A 23,767-nucleotide genomic window follows, 5' to 3' on the forward strand; every position below is an offset into this window, starting at 1 on the left:
GGGCGACACAATTAGCCAAGTGGTTAGGATATCCCTTAAGACCATGCAGTGAGCCCAGCAACACTTGTTGTCATTTGATGCTGCCATTCTAGATTTCTATTCATGTAATGATAAGATAATTCATTTATATAGCACATTTCCACACATAGTCGTAAAGTGCTTTACAGAACACTGTAAAAAAAAACATGATAAACTACAGCAACAAAACGGTAAATGAAATAACAACACATAAAATAGACACATACAGATATATGCATTTTTTTAATCAACGTAAACCTTTGGACAAATCTTGTCTAAGTAACGTTAACTAGGCAACCTAAGATGCATTTCCTTTTTTACTTCATTCATTATTGAAGATTATTTGTCAATACCTTTTTTTTTCCCTTTTTTTTCAAAGTTATAACTAGTCATCAGCTCATTCTTTTCTCTTTGTCTTTCTCTCCACTCTGTACGTCTCTGTACGTATGTCCAGGTCCATCCAGACATATTGCCCTATACAGAGGAGAGAGGGAGGAAGGATGCTGTTCAAAATCTGTCAGAGCTGGAGCTGCTTTATAACAAGGAGGTGAGGAGATGTGGGCTGCATCATGGTCACTTAATTTTACCCACTATAAAAGCATAATATGCTTTTTATAGAATATTATTTTATCACATAATACAGTGGTTTTCAACCCTTTTCATGTCGAGGTCCATTATTTATTCGGCATTTGAGCCACGGACCACCATTTGATGAGATTTAGCCTCGATATTTTGTTAGCGTTGTCCACAATTCTATGCTGTATTGATGTTAGCAAAATTAATTTGGTTTAATTTTACTCACAAGAGTTAAAGATCTATAAGGGTCCATTTGGTTACCAACCTTCCGTCATTTAGCTGGGAACCACCTGAAATCCCCCGAAGGACCACTGGTGGTCCCCGGACCACTGGTTGAAAGCAACTTACATAATATATTAAATTATTCCATAACAAGAAGATCCAGCTGCACCCTCCAGTGAATTTAAGCCGTAACCCCCAGTAAATGTTGGCGTATAATAAACCATAACAGTTAATTCTTCCTGCAAATGATTCGCCTCTCTCTCTATCTGTCATTAAACTCTTTCTCTAGCTTGTGGTGGCCACCACCTGTATGGGCACCAAACACCCCATCTTCTCGCGTCGCCGCTTTGATTTCTGCATCATCGACGAGGCCTCACAGATCAGCCAACCTATCTGCCTGGCACCACTGTTCTATGCCAAGAGATTTGTACTGGTGGGAGATCACCAGCAGCTACCTCCTATTGTACAAAACCAGGAAGCCAGGTAGAGCGAGTGTGTGTGTGTGTGTGTGTGTGTGTGTGTGTGTGTGTGTGTGTGTGTGTGTGTGTGTGTGTGTGTGTGTGTGTGTGTGTGTGTGTGTGTGTGTGTGTGTGTGTTGCATCTGTTTGTTTACTGTATATAATACTTCTGTCTCGCTAGGTCTCTGGGGATGGATGAGAGCCTGTTTAAGCGCCTAGAGCTCTACAGTGACGCAGTGGTCCAACTCAATGTACAGTATAGGATGAACAGGTATACATTAACATATACTGCAAGTCCATGTACACAGTGTGGGAACTAATACATAAAACTATTTCTAGCACTTGGAGCAATTAATTCCAAAACAAGTCACGAGTGATTTTTAAATCTCTCTTAACACATTGATTGCTAACTGTTGAAATTCTACTCAGGATTGCTTCTGCTAAGCGATTAACATTGGACTTTTTAACTTTTTAGGGGCCCACAGCGAGGGGCCTCTTATAGCACATCGCACATTGCATAAATCAAAAGGAAGCCAAACTAGTCCACTTCAATTTAAAAAAAAATATATGATTCTACCATCTTCCATTCTGGAGATATTGACCTTTTTCTAAAACCTGCTTTTCACTGCACGCTGCTCTTTTGAAAAAACAGCAGAGATATGGAAGGTTGAAGTTGACAGACATTGACAGACAGATATAAAAATGAACACAAATAATATCATATACATACTACACACTGAATGAAAGCCCTGAATGTCTACTTTTAGGAGGAAAACAAATACACATGGTCCCATGTATAGTTTGTCAGTAATTGGCTGTTGAATGCAGCTTGCGCCCACCAGAGAGGATTTCAGAAAATGCATGGACCTGAAGAACCATTATTCACAAAATAAGGCCTATAGCGACATGTACATACTATATACCGTATGAAACGGAAGACTCTCTGCTTTCATAAGAAAAATACTTCTACTGTAATAATAATACAAATCACACCCCTGTGAAGTGAGCAGTGCAATGTTGCACAACATTGCACTGCTCACTTCACATGGGTGTGATTTTTATTATTATTACAGTAGAAGTATTTTTCTTATGAAAGCAGAGAGTCTTCTGTTTCATACGGTATATAGTATGTACATGTCGCTATAGGCCTTATTTTGTGAATAATGGTTCTTCAGGTCCATGCATTTTCTGAAATCCTCAGAGTATTTTAGACAAGACAAGGAACTGACAACTAAATATTCACAAAATAAGGCCTATACATACTATATACCGTATGAAACAGAAGACTCTCTGCTTTCATAAGAAAAATACTTCTACTGTAATAATAATGAAAATCACACCCCTGTGAAGTGAGCAGTGCAATGTTGCACTGCTCACTTCACAACATTGCACTGCTCACTTCACATGGGTGTGATTTTTATTATTATTACAGTATTAGTTTTTTTCTTATGAAAGCAGAGAGTCTTCTGTTTCATACGGTATATAGTATGTACATGTCGCTATATGCCTTATTTTGTGAATAATAGTTCTATAGGTCCATGCTTTCTCTAATCAGACCAGTGTGTGTCCAGTGGAAACCTCGTATGAATCTGATCTCAGGTCAGAATGGGCTAAAGTTCTCTCTGAAAAAGAGAATTTTATAAATGAAATGGATTCAATAGTCTAGTATTGACAAACAGTATATGGGATATGTGTATTTTATTTGTTTTCCTCCTAAAATTAGACATTTAGGGCTTTCATTCAGTGTGTAGTATGTATATGATAATTTATTTATGTTTATATCTGCCTGTCATGATAACGTCATGATGATGATGATTCTATGCACATATGTGATCATTGTCTCAGTAAACAAAATCAACAGATCGTTTGATAGCATAACAGTGACTTGAGAGGTTGACATGTCTGGACATGAACCACAGGAGCGACTCAACTCGCAGTGGGGGGGGGGGGTTCCACGACATGTCTGGACATGAACCACAGGAGCGATAAGCGTAGCCCGGCTGGCTGTGATTTCGACAAAATGACAGACAACACGATGGCTTCCGCAGCTTAGGATTGTATTAGTTATCCATTACAAACGGGTCGATTACGTCCCAGACGCCTTATCACTGCAATTGGCTGGCGAAGGCGCTATGGCGATTATGGTGATCAACTGCCGAGAATCTTTTTTCCGAGAATGAGAGTAGCATTGCAAACTGCAAAACGATCGATCGCAACTCGCAGTGTGGGGGGGGTTCCACGGTGTGATATCTGCTAGCCTAGTATACTGCTTCTTTGTCCAAACATGGCTGACGCGACGGCGAAAAAAAGACAGTTGGTCAGATGTATACTGCTTCTCCTATGGCGGTCCTTCGAGAATACGTCATTCGTTTCGCGTATACCTGTCCGTGTGCGTGAAATGGCGATCGACCGTTGGAGATTATTCTTGGTTTATATACGGGTTTATATTTCCGAGAATGAGGCGGCAGACCGGTGAGTTGTCGTTGGAAAGAATTAGAGAGGGCTGTGTCGAGTGGATCTGTGTGAATGAGTGGGGGGGGGGGGGAAGAAACTGTAATGCGATGGAGAGATGCCTCGGGAGAAACCATGTAGAAACAGGAGGGGAAGGGTAATCGAGTGTATTCACAAATTTCACACACACTAGAAAATGGGTAGCTCCATTTTAGATCCCCTGATCTGCGTTGGTCTATGCCGTGTGCAGGACGGCGATGCCGCCTCCCCAGTACGTCGTAATGGATACGGCATGCCTGGAATGTGGTTAGACCAGGCCTCTTTTCAGGAGGTGGGGGGCTTTAAACTCCCGGATCTCATAGCGGATCTTTCTGGAGATGATCGGTGTTACATTATGTGTTGTCCGGGCGTCAGAGAAGTTGATGTACAGTATACAGTAAAAACACCAATAAAACGCTTTAGAGCGTGATGCGCAGACGGCGCTCGAGATTAATAAAACGCTTTAGAGCGTTTTGCGCAATCGATGAGTTAAATGTACTGATACAATTCCTTTTTGTGTCATAATTGAATGATTGAATTCAGAGAGACTGTAGCTAGTCACTATTCAGCATGGGGTCTGGCAGGGTTTAGGAGCTAGAGACTGTAGCTAGTCACTATTCAGCATGGGGTCTGGCAGGGTTTAGGAGCTAGAGACTGTAGCTAGTCACTATTCAGCATTGGGCCTGGCAGGGTTTAGGAGCTAGAGACTAGCTAGTCACTATTCAGCATGGGGTCTGGCAGGGTTTAGGAGCTAGAGACTAGCTAGTCACTATTCAGCATGGGGTCTGGCAGGGTTTAGGATCTAGAGACAGGGACCAGAGACGGCACAGCAGTAAAAGTTACAGATACAGGTCATAGACGTAGGTACAGAAGAATAACGTCCCTCAAACAAACAGTAGTACTTTGCTTTCTGGATCAACTAAATTAGCCCTTCACTAAACCCCACCCCAAAAGCGATTGTTCAATGCCAATCCAAATAGTTTAGCAACCGTTGCTAAGGATGGCAAGCTTTCAACACCTTAGCTTAACGTGGGGAAGTTACATGACTAATCCAGCCAGGTGATGGCAATAATACTTACTAGTTACTAATCAGTATCAGCGTAGTCTTACCGTGCGTTACATAAACTCCTGTCTGACGGTCATTAAAGTTGATTGAGTTGGATACTGTTTCTCCCTCTAATTCCTTGTGTTTCTAGTTTATTTAAATAATGTCATGCACATTTTGTCTATTGTCTATTGCAGGCCTTGTTGACAAGATTTCAAAGACATTTTGAAGCTCTTGCTACTGAAATGATAGCATTGAACTCATAAATGATACATTTATGATAAATGATATTTATATTGAGACATCTCATCATTAACATGCATCTCAATGGGTGAGAAGGGCAGCTTGCCATTGCAGAGTGGAGTGGGTGGGGCTTAGCGAAGGGCTAATTCACTCCCAGACCCTCATGTATTGAACAGCCCCCCCTTGGAGAAAAAAAAGAAGAAAAAAATAAACATGTTTTTCACACAATGTATGTGTGTGCATCGCTGTCTCTCTCCAGTCAGATAATGTCTCTCAGTAACCATATGATGTACAACGGTCGTCTGGAGTGTGGATCTGAAAGGACGGCCGCTGCTTTGCTCTCCTTGCCCTTCCTGGTTTCAGTCCAATCACAGCTCAGCTCCCTCGCTAAGACACGCCCACAGCATGACTTAGCCTGGATACAGTCAGCCCTGTTGCCCAGCAACCCTGTGTGCTTCCTGGATACCTCACAGGTGGGTTGATTCATTTCTTTTTTACTTTTGAAGGGCACCTCCTGTGTGTGTGCACAAAACTAATGCTTGGAAAGGATTCAGAATTTTTGAAAACCCCCTAGTTTGACTTTTACATGTCACATGCTACTTGAAGCATAATGAAATTTAGAACATTTTGCCTTATATTGGTTGCTGATGGTACCCCAACTTTCAACAGCTGTCAAAAATTCCCCTAGGGTGGTTGAATAGAAACCAATGTGGGATATGTTAGTAGACACCTTTACAAACACATTGATCAAGGAAATTCTTGGTAAGAAATGTATTCCCATTTGACATTATTCTGATAATATTCCCTGACTATATCAAGCTTACGTGTCGCTTGCTTGTAGATTTTTGCTCATTAGTTCTTTTAAGATGAAAGCGTATGTGAAGTGATTTAAATTAGTGATCAATCTCCCAGAAAACCCAAATGATAACCCTCGGATATTATATAAAAGCAAAGGTTAAAGCCTTAATCTGTGATTTATTCTCTGGTTGGCTGTATGGCTTGGCTACGAAAAACATCATAATTTATTTTATTCGCAGATTTGCAGGCCTAACACATTTTTCAGTCGTGACATTTTATTTTGCTTGAATCCATGTCTATGCGTTACTCTTCTATCACAGACTGTATCTGTGATGTATCACTCCAAATATGAGTTTCAGCCTGATCATAACCCTGTTGATTTCATTATAAAAATTTAAGTTATATGTTTCAGAAAATATATAATGTGAAAAGTGGAGGTAATTCTGTGGCCCACTGGCAGACAGACAGTCTGACGAAGACATTTGTTCTGTGATCCTTCCACGTGCTACGTCCAACCAGGGAAAGGAGCAACCACTCATGCCTGGAAAAAGCCGTGGGCTGAACCAGTCTAAAAGTGGGAGTCAACCCTTCCGGGTGGGCGTCGCTCTAAATGATGTGACGTAGCGCTGCACTAGGGGGGAGAGGAGGGGCCGGGGGTGACGGACAGATCGATGAGATCCAATCAGGGTGCGCGCATTTCTGAGGCGCGACCCGCCCCTCTAGACCAGAAATGTCTCTGCTTAGGTCAGGCTACACATACCGTAACTCCAGAAAGACATCGGCCTGCTGTAGATTAGGCTACAGTAGCCATATAGGCTACCCACGTTAATTGGGACTCTCCGTCATGGAAATATTTCAGCACAGACAGCCCAAATCCTCGCACGTATGCGCTCATGCAAAACACTGTTTAAATGGCTTAAGCATCTAACTTGCAACATTGTTTTTAATTGCGCGATATTATCTCCTACTAATTTCATATGACACAAAGACACATCGTTGATGTATTCCTTAACTTTTTACATGTAGCCCATATGCATCCCTATACAGTTATATATAAATAACATTTTAGGAGTGAATAGCCTACATATATGTTTAGATGCCTGTGACAGCCTCTCAGCTGGTCAAACAATGCTGCTCCGCTGTTCTACGACAGAAAAACGGGTGAGGACAAAGCGTACGACAGCTCCCGATCAGACGTGAGTTTTGAACTTTGTCAAGTTCAATTTCAAAAATAGGTTAAAAAAAACAGATTCCGAGCTCAAGGAAAGAGACTGCAGAGGGCGCAGTTTTTCCTTTTTTTGCAGATGGGTTCCCAGATAGGCATGTCGCCGATTATCTGATTTTGATGTTGATCTTAATAGTGACTTTGACCATTAGCCTATTTTGACCCACACGCTATTGTCTTTGGGGAAGCCTACTGATAATTTCCACCAAGTTTAATTAAAACTCTCTCACACACACACACACACACATACACACACACACACACACACACAACCAATTACAATAGTCCAATTACAATAGTCCTGACGTCACTCGTTCATTCCCTGGGTCGCGGAAGACAGACAAACTGTCACCGCGATATTGTCAGGGACGTGGCTCTGTATTGTTTACGATAGTCAAGTCACTCATATTTGAATGATGCTTCTGGCGAAACATTTACTAATTCAGCGGCAGTGACATTAGCATTTTCTCGCCATCCGTTAATTTTTCATATCCATATGAGTCAAACCGCCGGGATCATTTGTTTATTTTTGGAACACATTACTTTTTTGATACGATATAAAAGAAAAAGTCTAATGGAAAGGGAAGAAAAAACCGCAACCCAGGTAGGATGCGTAAATGACGTCAGACGTTATTTATTCATGCGTGCAGGGCAAGGTAACTAGTTTCTCTGTACTGTAGGTGCCTGCGTTGGAGACAGTGGAGCAGCGAGGCGTCAGCAACCACATTGAGGCTGCCCTGATACACACACTACTGACACTGCTGATAAAGGTATGCCGACGCATGCGCACACACTACGTTTACTTATATCTTTGACACTTGCATCTGAATGTTCTGATGTCATGTACCATTTTGTACACATAGGAAGACAACGTCAAGCTGTGAAACGAGGGACAATATAGAACAATTTAAATGCATTCATGAGATGTTATAATATGCCTTGATACATACTACAGCATCTACTATACTGTGTTTAGGCTGGCTATGATGTGATAATAGTACATTAGTAATGTACTGTATGTTGAAATGTAGAGTTGCTCCGATCGATTGGCCGATTTTCACTCCAAATGACTCGATCGATGATCGGCAATTTACCCGATCTGGTGAAACCGATCTTTTAAACCATTTAAGTGGTATAAAAGTCAATCAGATATATTGTATAAAATAATTTTGCGTCTTTGTGACAGGCCTAAACATTCTCCCCTTCCCCCACACGGGAAAAGTTTTGATGTGTTTTTTGACAAATAATAATTTGGGGAATATTCATATTTTCCCCTTACGCACAAAATCAGTATCGGTATAGGCTGATCGTGAGAAAAACCTCATCGCCAAAAAACCTGATCGGAGCACCTCTATTGAAATGGTATCAAATGAGAAAATCACTTTCCTTGTATTTTTACAAGCTCTGCTTAATGCTAGTAATGTTAATATATTTAAAGTGTACCGGTAAGTCCATAAATATGAGCCACTACAGGCAACAACTGGAATGCATTTCAGTATCCCATCTTCCATCTGTCCTTTTTCACATCAAGAATTTGTATTTGGGGTGTTACGCTTGCTTGATAGAATAATCACCAAGAGAAGAACCTGAAACGTAATCTCTGCGTTTGCCAGCTGCCTGCTACAAAGCGGGCCATCTAGCCTCTGAACCGAGTAGCTTATCTTACACTAACATCTCTCATTGTTCTTATTTCTTTCTTTTAGGCAGGTTGCAAGGCCAGTGATATTGGCGTCATCGCCCCCTACAGGCAGCAGCTGAAGACTATCTCAGCCTTGCTGCAGTCGTCGGAGTTCAGTGCTGTGGAGGTTAATACGGTGGACAGATACCAAGGGCGTGACAAGAGCGTCATCGTGTTGTCCTTTGTCAGGAGTACCACAGAGGAGGGAAACGTACGTAATAATATTGTGTCCCACAGAGGAGGGACACGTACGTATTATTACTGTGTCCCACAGAGGAGGGACACGTACATATTATTATTATGGTGTCCCACAGAGGAGGGACACCGTACATATTATTATTATGGTGTCCCACAGAGGAGGGACACGTACATATTATTATTATTGTGTCCCACAGAGGAGGGACACGTACATATTATTATTATAGTGTCCTACAGAGGAGGGACACGTACATATTATTATTATTATTGTGTCCCACAGAGGAGGGACACGTACATATTATTATTATTGGGTCCCACAGAGGAGGGACACGTACATATTATTATTATTGGGTCCCACAGAGGAGGGACACGTACATATTATTATTATTGTGTCCCACAGAGGAGGGACACGTACATATTATTATTATTGTGTCCCGGTCTACATCTCTCTCCTTCTGTCTTATCTCAGTGGTTATCCCAGCTAAATGATGGAGAGAGTGGGTAACCAAAGGTACCCTTATAGATCTTTAACTGCGTACAATTCCTATAGACAGCTATGCTATGTGTGTTTGTATTGTGTCCCTGGGTCCCTGGCTGTGTCCCTGGGTCCGAGCACGGAAATAGCATATTTTCACCACCAAGTGAAGTCTCACTGTTGTACAGCCTAGCACAGACACACACACACAGGCCAGGGAGGAGAGCCAGTACAGTACAGTACAGTACAGCACAAGTACAGTACAGCACCACTCACTTCAGACGGGTCTGATTTTTTATTATTGTTAAAATATGATCATCAAACTTCATCACTCTCTGTCTCTCTCTCCTCTCCCTACATCCATAGTTGGGTGAGTTGCTAAAAGACTGGCGCCGTCTGAATGTAGCGGTCACCAGGGCTAAACACAAGCTGCTGATGGTGGGCTCAGCTCTAACACTACGACGCTACGCACCGCTGGAGAAACTACTGAATCACCTGCAACAAGAGGACATGATATCCTTTTCATATGGCTTATTGTTACCGTTACTGAACAGTATTGCTAATCAAATTCCTAAAAAAAAAAGGAAAATATGATGTCCTTTTAATATTACAGATTTTTATGGCATGGCATGGCTCAGTAGGAGGCATCTAGAAGAGACTAGAGGTTTGTCTGTGAGTGTGTCTTGTGTGCTCTTCAGGGCTAATCTTGTAAACCACTTGACAGATAATTGCCAGATTTCATGTAAATGCTACAAGTGGGCCAACCAAATGAATATTTTCCAATATTTTTCCACAGTTTTTTTTCTAAATACAGTAGCCTACTTCGCTGTCGACTGTTCTCAGACTTTTCTCGTCTTTCAGGGTTTGTAACTGTGAAATCTGAAACACGTTCTTAGTTTCGGTCAGCACAATGTCTAATCCATGCCATGTGTTCAGCCTTTGAGTGAAAACTCTTTGCCTTTGTGTGCATTTTCATTGTGCAACTACTGTGGTATTTTCCTGAACCCTGACCTCACGTAACCCTGCTCCCTCCAGCCGCCCATGAGGCCCTGCCCTGCATGCACTTGTGATCACAGGAGGCTCTACTCATCATGGTGTTTTTACACAGGAGGCTCTACTCACCATGGTGTTTCTATGTTTCCTGACAGCACAGCAGCCAAAACATTGTGCAACACACAAGAAATCAACTAGGTGCTCAGTGGAGGTACAAAAGTTAAAAAGGTGTATGGTTGGCGCTTCAAGGATCAAAGGGACTATATAGCAGAAAAAGAGGGGCGATCCAAGCACTCAAAAGTTAAAAAAGAAGAGAAGGTGGATTTAATAAAGTACCCTGATTTTATATCCGCCCTCTCCTCTTTAACTTTTTTCCGTGCTCAGATCACATCTCTTTCTTGAAGTTATCACTGTTCCATCCCATTTTATTTATTTAGAATCTGTCCTCATACTTGAACTATTCCAATTTTTGAAGTAGCAGTAGGTAAGTTAACTTCTTTTGGGACTTGTTTTACTAGCTAATCTAAGATAATAAAGCCGAATTGAACTGCTTCCGTTATACAACAAAGTGAGAGTGGATAGTAAATGTCTCTTGCTTTATCATGGAACAGATAGACCAGCACATCTCACCAAGTGACCAAGGTACACTACACACACGTAGAGGTGGAAAGGAAACTTGCGGCTATATGTTGACACTAGTAACATCAACCACATGTTAATTGGCTGTTAACATTTTAAGATGTTTTTGCACATTAAACGTGAGTAAAATATTTACTGTGACAAGGGTTTCTCTTTTTTTCCTCCATGGTCATTTAGCAAGCAAATTTGTTTGACGTTTGTTTTATTATCAATTTCTATCTTTTTGTGTGATGTCTCCAGACTGAAGAATGTCACTGCAGGCCTGCAGGGTGAGACATACAGTATCTGGCGTCAGATTTGATGTCAAAAGTTACTGTGTATAAATTCACGGTGTCGTCCTGCCACAGAGGCAATTTACAACAGAGACTGCATTTACCAATATAAACATTTGTTCACCCAGGTTGACATTTCTATTACCCGTCAACTGATGGGTGGGTGGATGTGTCCTTTCATTAAAAAGAAACTAGAGGCTGGCAAAAAAGTGTCAACCAAAGCCTGATTTAATTTTTTACCTGTAATGACATGCTGAAAATAAGAGCCAGTTTTAAAGTGATTAATGCATGTAAGAAAACATGTCACATTAAAATGAATCTTCATTCAGGGTTGAAAAATAAAATACCTGAATTTGGAACTACAATAGGCTCTATGCACAAAGAATAATTTCCTACTTCCGGGCCCCTTACTTACTTAACCCATTTAGGCCTGAGGCCGATTCTAAAAATGCCTCTAAATCCTGACCTAAGTTTTCTAAAAAACTTCAAATATTTATATAGCATCAACTGTTTTACATTTTTGAATACTGTACAGAACCCCAAAATGGGTTCCCGGCCTGAAGGGGTAAAACACCAAAATGGGTTCCCGCCCAGAATGGGTTGTTACTGATGATACTAATTAAGGCTCTGTTCCATTTAGTGTGCAGTGGTTTTCAAACTTTTTCATTTCAAGGATCCCCATAACTGAGTGTACAAATGGAACCAAATCGATTTGGTAACATTTGTAGTAGTTACACACCGGTGCAGGCACGGGACACTTTGAAACCCACTGGTGTAGCAGTGTTTAACTTTCCAGTGAGCCAACATGCACAGTAGCAGCACCCCGACTCTGTTTGATCAGAACGGAACAGAGCCTTCATTAGTATCAGCGCTAACCTGTGATGGAAGTAGGGCATGTGTGCATAGAGACACACGGGGACTACAAATGTACATACATCCTACAATGTACTAAAATATACTCTATACTCTATGCTAGCATTGTAAATCTCAAGTCAAAGTGGTCGCACGGTACGTCACGGTTGCATCCCTTGAGGTTTTCAATACCCAGATATATTTGTTGTAGGCCTATTTCGTTTTATATGCTTGCATTTGTTGAAAATGATCTAAACAGCATCTTGCAAGACTATTATTAATACTCGTATGGAGAATTCACTAGGTAGTTGGAAATGTCAGGATGTCACTCCTCCATTTAGCTGGGTTATTTTCCCATGCAACTATTCAGCAAAGTTAATTATACAACAAGTTGACAGCGGTAAAACACACTGTCGGAGCTCCGCTGTAGGTAGAACATATATAGTAAGCCTGTGACATGTTCAAAATATAGACATGAATAACAAAGTCAGTCTGGATCGGGATGTATATTGAGAATTCCACTCTTCAAAGTCGGCGCTCGTAGCCTCGTAAAGGCAGTGACGTCCCTTAAAAGCGACAGGTTCTCTGTCTGCCGTCTCCCCTCTGCTCCGTTAACATTATGGGTAACTCATTCCAGTGGTAAATTAAATGTGAAATACATCCTCTATTGAGAAAACAACAATATGTTGACAAAGACACTTCATACATTTGGAAACATATTTTTATTCAAATCAATATAGTCTTCAGTTCATTTCATATTTTAAAAGTAGGCTAACTACAGTTGAATTTCAATGGACTTCTATGGGCTGGCCTGCAATACACCGTTCCAACGGACCAGAAGTGGGGGCAGTTTACGTATTTCCTGTAGGCAGAGCCGACATAGCTGCGGGGTAAACCTGCACGTCTTCTACTACAATGAATGGTAGAGTGACTGGTTAGTCTGCGCAAATATTACTCCTTTACCTGCTTTTTGCTAACACTAACATTACAAAGATGTCCAGAACATCGGGATGAACCTGTGTAGTTTATGGCTGCTCAAACAGTAGTGGCAACATAATACAAAAACGGAATGTCAAAATATCCACCGACCACCGCGGTGGCTGAGAACCATAGAGTAATGTTTGAGACGAAGCAGTGAAAGGTCCTGAAAGATACATAACATCAGTCTTACCCAATACGCAATTTTTCTGTTTTATGAACACAAGGCTGCTCTATTTTATACCTCATACTATGCATTTAAAGTATGAGGTATAAAGCACAGCAGCCTTGTGTTCATAAAACAGAAAGATTGGGTATTGGGTAAGACTGACGTTATGTATCTTTCAGGACCTTTCACTGCTTTGTCTCAACCATTACTCTATGGCTCTGGTCTCAGACACCGCGGTGGATATTCCTTTTTTTTTATTTTTTTATGTTGCCACTAATGTTCATCCCAATGTTCTGGGCATCTTTGTAATGTTAGTTTTAGTAAAAAGCAGGTAAAAGAGTAACGTTTGAGGCAGACTAACATCAGTCACTCTACCATTTCACTGTTGTAGAAGAGGTGCAGGTTTACCCCGCAGGTATGTCGGCTCCACCTACAGGAAATACGTAAGCTGCGACCATGAGACCCGTTTCTGAATTGGTCTATAGAGCCCATTGCCATCCCCTGGAACCTGGCCTAAATGACGTCCCTGGCTGTGGGTGTGTCTATAGTGTGATTGTCCCCCTGGAACCTGGCCTGAATGACGTCCCTGGCTGTGGGTGTGTCTATAGTGTGATTGTCCCTCGCATGATGGTGACAGTCTGTCCAGCTATGTTGATTCTCCCATCGTCCCTCACTTCGAGCTCCAGCTCCCCACCCCGACTGGAGCACTGGAAGGCTAAACACACACACACACAGCTGTTGGATTATATATTTAGAGACGAATGATAGGGGTGGACAAAAATAACCGATTCACTCAAATATCGTGATTTTTGAATGCCACGATTTTAAAATCGAATCGTGATGTTCAAATTGTGATTTTATTTTTTGTATAATTTATGCTATTTTTTCAGTTTTTGTTTTCTTTATTTTAATTTTTTCATGTCAGTAAGACGTTATCTGGCTGAATTGAAGTGTATAATTAAACTTTTGATGGGTTGTTTATAATTGTTTCAAAATATTCTAGTATAATAAAAGCAGATTTACTTCAAAATCACAATGACATGATCAAGATGTACTAAACAATGATAATGATTTTTTTTCAGACCTCCAGTTCTAGGAAACATAGAATGGGGGGACTTCTTTATTATTTCCACACAACAGCTCTAAGGTATATTAATGACATAGTAAAATGTTGAAAATTAGTGGAATTCCCCTTTAATTTACCAGGAAAAAATATAAATGCTTAAAATGGTGTGGTTAATTAAATGTCCAGCCTCTATGAAAGTGAATGGTCTAGTTCTATGGTTTTCAACCAGTGGTCCTTGAGGGGGTTCCAGGCGGTCCCCAGCTAAATGATGAAGTTTGTAACCAAATGGACCCTTATTAGATCTTTAATGCTTGAGAGTGTAAACACTCAAGAGTTAAATTATTGTTTAACATCTGCATTACTTGATTTGATTTACAAGTAATGCAGTCTACAAGTCTACACAATTAGAGAATGTAGAAGAATTGTTATCTTATTCAACGACAACAAAATATAAATTTTGGATCTGAGAGGCTAAACAGGCTTATCAGATGGTGGTCTGTGGCTCAAATGCTGAATAAATAATCTGAAATAATAATATGAAAAGGGTTGAAAACCACTGGTCTAGATGTATTGGATTCATGATAATGTGATGTTAATTACCCAGCATCTTCTTCTTCCCTAGTTTCTCTGACCAATAGCTGCCTAGGACAGTATGGGCAGAACCTACAAAGAGAAGGGTTAAGATGATTTAGCAATACATTTAGCAGGGCACCTGCTATTGCCAAAGTGGGGGTGTGTGTGTGTGTGTGTGTGTGTGTGTGCGTGTGCGCGTGCGTGCGTTTGATTGAAGTATTTATTAACAGTTTGCAGAATTACAGTACATTTCAAGCACAACTCAATACAAAAACTGTTAACTGTGATTGGACAACACCATAAAAGCATTACACTTGTTACAATAGGGCCCACCGTTTTCAATTAATGGTGCGTGCGTGCGTGTCCTACCAGTGACAGGATCCTCTGGGATTCCATTCCAAGGAGAAAAGAATCTGGAATAGAAGTCATAGCCCGGCTGGCAGTCTGGTGCTCCTAGACAAAGAAGAAGCAGAGAGCGATGCATAGATTGACAAATGGATGGAGGCTCTGGCTAACTACGCTGTGATTCTGCACACGCTACAGGAGAAGCTATAAAAAGCTACAACAAAGACGATATCCTTTGATCTGTGACATTACTTTTACTGTTGTTAAATGACAAGTACATGTCATTGTGTAAATAGAGCTTGGGCCATATATTGAATGGCTTTAATTTCAGATATCATGTGTGTTAACATTTTCTCCTAAATCATTTAAATGCTACTGAACTTTCCAAAATAATTGGGTCAATGTTGACTAAATATAATGGTGATGTTATAACCCACCGAGTTTGAATTTAGTCTGTAAATCAGCCTTTTTGCTAGAGAATATGTTCAACTTGAAAATGCATTTAAACAAACAAGCAAGCAAGCAACAAGCAAGTTCCAAGTCCCTGCAGGTTAATGTTTGTACCATATTGAAATGAATGGATTCCACAGAACTTTAACCACGATATAGTTCAGAAAATGGTCAGCAGGAAGTCAAGTATACTGTGAGTTGTAGTCGATGGGCTAAACACGCCATGCCACTACTATGGTCCGTTAACTGTACGTTCAGCAATTCAATTCCTCTTATACATCTGTAAACATAATGCAGTGCACAGTGCACTACCCTTTAATATTGTTATTTATTCATGTTGTTACTAGTACTACTGTCTCTATAGTCTATACTGTAACTGTAACTCTTAATTGTCTAGTAGTCATAGACTACCTAGAGCACTGAGCACTGAATCTTTTACAATGAACAACTTGAATTCTAAATCTATACTTCTGGTTCTGCCCTACCTATCATGGTGAGGATGACTCCCTTTACTTTGCCAGTTTTTTCACTGGACATAATAGTTGCAGGGTCCAACTTCAGGTTGGTAAGAACTGACCTGGAGAAAACACAAACAAAAACAACCCCAGAGAGAGAAACACAGAGAAATAATGTGAAAAGGGCATGATGATGTAGTGAAAAGTATAGACTTGATGCTGGGAGGCCGTCAGTTTGAATCTGTGTCGTACACTATAGTCCAAAGACAAATTCCAATACCCAAAATTCAGGTCACTGCGCTCACTCACACTCCAGTATGGAAGTGTTATGGTGAAATTGGTGACCTAATATACATAGATGTCTTTATATCTGCTAGGACTAGGTTGAACTCTGCTAATAAACAAACCGCAATGATTTACGTTCGGAAAAATGACATTATTATGTGATCTACAAGGTTGTCACATATTTCAGCAGGTCACCAATTTCACCGTAATACTGCCATGCTGGAGTGAGCCTTATAGTTTGGCTATTTTGACAATAATTGCCTCTTTCTTAGGTAAAATTGGGCCAATGTTTGACCATATTATAGTTGTTGGTTACTTTTGACGTATGGTTGACGTATTCGTTTTTTTTTTATTGTTTATTTATTAAAAAGGTGTGAATTTCTTTTCAACCAAGGTTCATGTTTTAGAGAAATTGAAAGATGAGTGTTATTTTGTTTCCCATCTGCTTTCTTTTTAAGTAATTTTAGCTGTTTTTGACATATTTACTATGGTCCTACTAGACACCAGGAAATTACATCTGGCCACAAAAGATCACAGGATATATTGAATATGAAGTGGAGGTGACAAACTAACATATTGAGCCTATGATACACAGTATGGCATCCCCCCAGTAGGCTACATTCACATTCAGTAGATCCTGTGATCTTTTGTGGCCAGATGCAATTTATTGGGGTCTAGTAGGACTATAGTAAATTATTTATAAATAAATCGCCATATTTTGTAAAACAATACATATTTAGCCACATGTTCGAATGCCCCGCCCCCTGTCAAAAACATCTAAAATCGCTAAAACGAAAGAAAGCAGCAAATAAAAAAATAACACTCATCTTTTACTTTCTCTAATAACAACCTAAAACATGGTTGAAAAAAACAAAAGTTGTCCTTTAAATTGTCACTTTTGTTTACTGTTGAGTGAGCAAACAATGTTGCACATTAAGCTATAGTCATCTGAGGAACCCCATGGGGGTTTCGACCTCCAGTTTGGGAACCCTAGTAGTTAAAGGATCAGTGTGTTTGCGTGTGAAATTGACCATACCTGTCACAGGTGTCAGACAGACGAACCAGCAGTTTCTTAGTTTTGGCACACAGGTACACATCCTGGACTGGGATGTCCCCCACTGCTGCCTGAGCACGCACGCACGCACGCACGCACGCATGCACGCACGCACGCACGCACGCACGCACGCACGCACGCACGCACACACACACACACACACACACACACACACACACACGTATAGACAAAAGCCACATGGACACAAAAAGGAGTGAGATGGGATTCAAATGTGTTTACTGTATAACAGGTTCCCAAACCTTTTCAGCTTGAGACCCAACAGACCCAAAACTTACAAAAATACATTATGAATGAAAATTACTTATTTTATATAATATAATAATTTATTACTTACTTATAACCTATTTCAAAATTAGACAAAATAGAAATTCTACAAGCGAAAAGCACATAACATAAAAACCAAACAAAATTGCGTCATCACGAACCTACCTTAATGATGTCTCTGAACTCATTGGGATCCTGAGGGGAAAAGATCAGTATAAATAAGTGTCATTAACAGGTTATTCACCAGTGTCAGTATAGAGATTTTGGACACTAGTACAATTTAATTTTTATTTATTTGACAGGGACAATGCTCATTAATCAACACGTCAGTTTTCACATCCATGTAAATGGGCCAGAGTTAGCCAGAAGCTAATTTACATCTGTGGTCCCTGAGCAGGTTTGGTAAGTGTACAAATGTTACATTGTTATTTGTTGTTGCTGTGCCGCTTTACATGTGTGTATCGGCACTATGGAACACGCACCTCAGACACATTTTAGACACAGTTTCAAGCTGCCATCCCTAGTTTGGGCATAAATGTTTCAAAAAAAGAAAAAAATTCTAAACATTACAAAAGTAGAAGATCTAATTAAGCTCAGTTGTTTTTGCTATTTGTCGTACAACAAGGTATATAGGGTATAAGTGGTTATGACTCATCGTAGCCCAATTCATGAACTAATGACCACAGTGTCATCTGACTTGTTTTTACTTCATACTCGTGTATGGTCTTTTGGATTTTGAATGATTACACGATAACTTACAGAAGAGTGAAACCCCATTCGCGACATGAGGCATTTTGTTCAAAACGAGCCACTCCTGCAAACTTTGGAAGCCAATCTTAGCCAATCAGGATGTAGTATGAAAAATTGGACAGATCTTGATCATATGACTAGAGATCATGGGCTCTATTTTCATCCATGCTAAACCCCTTATCCCTAAACTACTTTTCCTTTTTTACTATTTTGAAAAACATTTTTGAATAGTTAAAATATCTACAAGTTCACATGTGTCGATGTAGATTGGCTATTTTAACTATTGAAAAAGAAAAAAGGAAAAAAAAGGGCAAAGTAGTTTAGGGATAAGGAGTTTAGCATGGACGAAAATAGAGCCCTATATGTACCGAGGCAATCTGTTGGAGTAATATAAAAAAATGTCTTTAGCAAACATTGGCCCTATAATTGGCCCCTATTGGTGGCACTATAAAAGACAGATGTGATGTAATAATTGGGTTCAATTGGATTTTTGTATTCTGTCAGGAGCTTGGGTTCCATGGCCCCAATAGATGCCATCATCACGTATTATCATAATAACCAATATACATCATGATGGCAAATGCTATGAAAATGAGACCCAGGTAGTAAGCAGCCTGTAACTTTATGCATGAAGGATGCTGGCCATGGGACTTCTACCATGGCTACAAGGGTATATTCTATGCCAATACAATTATGGGGCACTGTGGATATATAGTATCCTTATGGGATTGGTTGTGTTTGGATTTGTCTTACCTCCCTTGTGGGTGGGTAGAGAGGGAAGTCCATGAGAAAGCGCTCAGCTCCCTGCCTGACGACACACAACTCACCACTCTTTGTCTCAAACACCAGTTTGGAGTTGACATTTTCTGACAAAATAAGATAATTATAATTAAATTATAATAAATGGTTTTATGTAACCACATTTCAGTCCTATTTACAAGGACAGCCATTCTCTGGCACCTGAGAATCATCTCCAGGTCTACGCAGTAAAAAAGAGTGTTCATGTATCCATTTGTACAGTACAGGTCCATTTGGTTACATTTGTAACTGTCAGAACTAATGAACACTGCACGAGGAAGGCCAGTGGCACCCAACTTACGATGTCAGGCAGAAACCTTGTTTCTCCATATTTTTACTAGGCCGATATATATTTTATGCGACACGTTGTGAGCTTGTAGAATGCATCCATTAGATCCATTAGAACCGGTTCTTTTTTTTTTTCTTTTTTTACATTTCCTGAAAAACAACAGTTTTGGAGATACAAGATTTCCACCCGACAACAACGATGTGGTTTGGTGTGTGAAATGCAAACTCCACACAGACTCAGACACAGACTCAGTCAAACACTGATCCGCAGGGTCAGGGCCTTTGCATGTATGTAAGTACTAGTGTAGATTTCAGAGGCTATACTGACAGACAAACTTAAGATTGATACAGACAAACATACAGTAAGTGTGTGTGTGTGTGTGTGTGTGTGTGTGTGTGTGTGTGTGTGTGTGTGTGTGTGTGTGTGTGTGTGTGTGTGTGTGACTGTGTGTGTGTGTGTGTGTGTGTGTGTGTGTGTGTGTGTGTGTGTGTGTGTGTGTGTGTGTGTGTGTGTGTGTGTGTGCGCGTGTGTGTGTGTGTGCGTGTATCTTACTTAAGTCCTGAAACAGAATTGCTGCAGTAGCCAGGGTAGCGTGACCACACAGGTTTACCTCATTGGTCGGCGTGAACCATCGGAGCTGGAACCTATATCCTGTCAACCAACCCATTGTTAGGAAACAACTTCTGAAATTTTTATAACATATCACAGTAAGAGCCAGCGACTGTATTCCAAATTCTTCCAGTGAAATCATGACAGGTAACATTTGTTAATACATTTAATACCCATCTTTGGCTTTCTCTGGTGCTCCCCTTACTACCTATAATGGCATCCATTATAATATGGTTTCAAAAAAGTTTGATTGATTGATTAAAGTATTTATTGACAGTTTGCAGAATTACAGTACATTTCAAGTACAACTCAATACAAAAACTGTTAACTGTGAGTGGATGACACCATAAAGCAATTACACTTATAGGGCCCACCATTTTCAATTAATCAAAGGACACACACGACAGTGTTCCGTTCACCTCCACCATCTGTTCTCTCCCCTCCAGGTAGGATTGCATCCAGCTCACCGATGTGCTATCAAAACCAATTGCTTTTAGCTTGTTAACCAGTATGGAGTGGTTCAGTGTCAAAAGCCTTTTGGAGGTCCAGCATTACCATGCCGCAGTATTTGCCAGCATCCACCTCATGTTTGATGTGGTCGCTCAAATAGAGGAGGCATGTGTCAGTGGAGTGGGATGTTCTGAAGGCAGATTCAAATTCATACATTATTTTCAACCTGTTCATAGACTATTCTTTCCATCACTTTCGAGATGGAGCTAAGAATAGAAATAGGGCCGTAGTTGCCGGGGTCTAATTTGCTCCCTTTCTTGTTAACTCTGTTTACATAGTACATTGAGATTAATTTTAATTAGTCCAAATAGAAACAAAGCATCGCCATGACATTTGCTGAGCGCATTCATGCTCCCCGGATGATGACCCCGGGCTCTATACTGATTTTGGTGACCAGTGACCACATGCATTTGGTAAACCAAAAGGGATGTGGTCGACAATTTGATGTCTCCAACAAACAGGCAGCTGCATCGTTTGCTGGCTGTTGTCTATTGTAATTTGAGTTTCTTATCACTGCATCCTGACTCAAATATATACCCTGGCTTGAGACATTCCTTCAACTGAGTAGGCCTAAAACCTGACATCAGATGTGTCTCTTTTCTCCAACAAAAGCCTTATATGATTAGTATTACTGGGGAGGTTGGGTAATGTAATTTTCACCATGGATCAAAGTAATTTGTGATTATTATTACTATGATTATTACTGCTGTTTTCCCCCACATTCCCTGTCAATTATATTGCCAGGTGGATCGGCTGAAATAATTTTGAGTGGCTGCATGCAGTGCTTGCTGCAGGCAGGTCAGAATGTACCAGTGGTGGCTCACTGGCTCCTGGCAAATCTTTCACTGTTTCAACTAGTTCACTTCATATTGTCATATTGCATTTTTCTAATTTACCTACTGTACGTGCAGTAGAGTAGAGTGTAGACTACAAGTACAGTATGTCTTTACTATTGTCTCGGAATGGATCAAATTGCTATCCCTGATGTGTAGCTATATAGCTATTTTCTGTTTAATAGAAAGCTGGAGAGAACCATGTTGAACAAACACTCTATAGGGTGTTGCAGTCCCGCCCCCTTTCATGACGACGACAGGCCCAGGAAATAATTCCCCATGCATTTTCCCATTGACATTTCAAAAAGTATTTATTTAAAGATCTGTAAGCCTCAAACCAAGCCAACTCGGATTGTGACAAATCATGACAACAAACACAATTTTTTGGGCCGAACAAATAATTAGAAAGAGGAAAAAAAGGGCAGGGTACAACACTTTTTTTTGTTGTTTGTTGTAGAATAAACATTTTGTCTTTCTTGCGCATTGCACATAATGGACGAGCCTCCACTGCATTCTACGGCGTTGACAACAATGCTCTTCCCAGGCAGGTGGTGGTGCATTGTTACCTACAACAATGCTGAGCATGTGTTTTTGTTTCTTTTTCTTTTAGCCTGCTAATACCTATACCCCCAGTCCGCCACTAATCCTAACCATTCTCTTACTGTCGCCCATCACATCCTCACTCATTCACTTTATGTGGGGTTAAGATGACAAAATAACACACACACACACACACACACACACACACACACACACATGCACTCTCTCTCTCTCTCTCTCTCTCTCTCTCTCTCTCTCACACACACACACACACACACACACACACCCACACGCACACACAGAGATTATATTATATATGATTATAACCTAATAATTACACACTGACCACTTGCATTATGATGATGGCGACAATGCAATACATGCAATGGGTGGTTTGTAACCGGGTGTGATTGCGAAGTTGCAGAAAAAGTCTACACGTTGAATTGTTTGCATTACAGAATTAATTACTCTGATTTGAATATGAGGCAACAATACTACTAGACCTGCGCCTACAGAGTTCATGTAACGGATTGTGTCCATGATGATGATAAAATGTAGGCCTATCTCATATAGTTTAATATCCATCTTATATCCATATAACCCATCTATACAGCAATGATATTAGAACAACTGACCTGTTGTAAAGTCATCAGAGGGGTTGAGTTTGATAACAAAAGCTGTCTCTGACACGTTCATCTCAGTTGCTATCTTCTGGTACAACTCATCAGACAGTTCCTAGTAAAAACAGACATCATGACATGTTATTGCACAATTATCAAAATGGTCATATATTTTTTCAACATACATACAATTTTTATCTTGACTTGATCTTTCTCACAGACTCAACAACTCATTTAATACATATTTTTGATGAACATTTGTTCCTGCTGCTTTTTATTTGTAAAACATTTTTTGTCAGATAAAAGCATTAACTGTTGTATCTTATCTGTCTGTGATAGCCTAAACAACAGCTAGATAACGTGTTTCCAATGCAAATATACTCACATGCAAAAGTGGACAAATTGCTGCCGGGTTTCCTCTGAATGGTAAGGTGGTGAAAGCATCAACAACATACACAGGAATCTCCATTGTGAAATGTCAATTAATTTGGAATTGTAGCAGTTTGAATGACTTTTTTTTCTCCTTTACACCAGCTAGCTCACTGCTGAATGGACTTTACACCCAATGACCCAATAGGTGGCCCAGTTCCAACTCCCAATCCAATAGATAGAGCCCACCACCAGTGCACCGGCCTCCATCCACCTACACACAGCAGGTCTTCCATACACTCACAGCTACTCCACTCCATTCCAGCCATTTGGTCTAGAGAGCCCGCCTACTCAAATACGGTATCCGGGGGGTTGCGTGTGTGTGTGTGTGTGTGTGTGTGTGTGTGTGTGTGTGTGTGTGCGCGCCGATCGATCTACGTCGATTATTCTCCTGACTCTGTCTCAATTCAATTAAATAATTAAACGGAGCTTTATTGGCATGATAAACATATACATTTACATTGCCAAAGCTTAAGTGTCAAAATATAATTAAAACAGTTGAAAATGGGGAAAGTAGCTGTAACAAATTGTGCAAACAAAGTCATAG

At 40.4% G+C, this 23,767-nt stretch overlaps 2 protein-coding genes across 2 annotated transcripts in view; one reads left to right on the plus strand and one right to left on the minus strand.

Annotated features, from left to right (window-relative positions):
• dna2 (DNA replication helicase/nuclease 2) overlaps positions 1–10,138 on the plus strand; it is a gene marked incomplete at its 3' end in the record, with an annotated part of 32,381 nt that extends 22,243 nt beyond the window's left edge. Inside the window, exons 18-25 of the mRNA XM_083759343.1 lie at positions 473–565; positions 1,106–1,299; positions 1,456–1,545; positions 5,312–5,525; positions 7,756–7,845; positions 8,779–8,964; positions 9,793–9,979; positions 10,125–10,138. Of these exons, the coding sequence (XP_083615469.1) occupies positions 473–565; positions 1,106–1,299; positions 1,456–1,545; positions 5,312–5,525; positions 7,756–7,845; positions 8,779–8,964; positions 9,793–9,979; positions 10,125–10,138 (1,068 nt within the window). The remainder of the gene's footprint in view (positions 1–472; positions 566–1,105; positions 1,300–1,455; positions 1,546–5,311; positions 5,526–7,755; positions 7,846–8,778; positions 8,965–9,792; positions 9,980–10,124) is intronic.
• Positions 10,139–13,775: 3,637 nt separating this feature from the next.
• pbld (phenazine biosynthesis like protein domain containing) lies at positions 13,776–23,260 on the minus strand (the record flags this gene model as incomplete). Its single annotated transcript, XM_083792195.1, has 11 exons — positions 13,776–13,837; positions 13,898–14,044; positions 14,996–15,058; positions 15,338–15,421; positions 16,249–16,340; positions 17,540–17,628; positions 18,008–18,037; positions 19,346–19,458; positions 20,232–20,330; positions 22,807–22,906; positions 23,177–23,260. The coding sequence occupies 10 exons, from the start codon at positions 23,258–23,260 to the stop codon at positions 13,932–13,934; spliced, it is 867 nt and encodes a 288-aa protein (XP_083648321.1). The 3' UTR covers positions 13,776–13,837; positions 13,898–13,931.
• Positions 23,261–23,767: the final 507 nt, after the last annotated feature.

Source organism: Protomyctophum parallelum, assembly GCF_964188405.1.
Source record: "Protomyctophum parallelum genome assembly, chromosome: 2".
Lineage (NCBI taxonomy): Eukaryota > Metazoa > Chordata > Actinopteri > Myctophiformes > Myctophidae > Protomyctophum > Protomyctophum parallelum.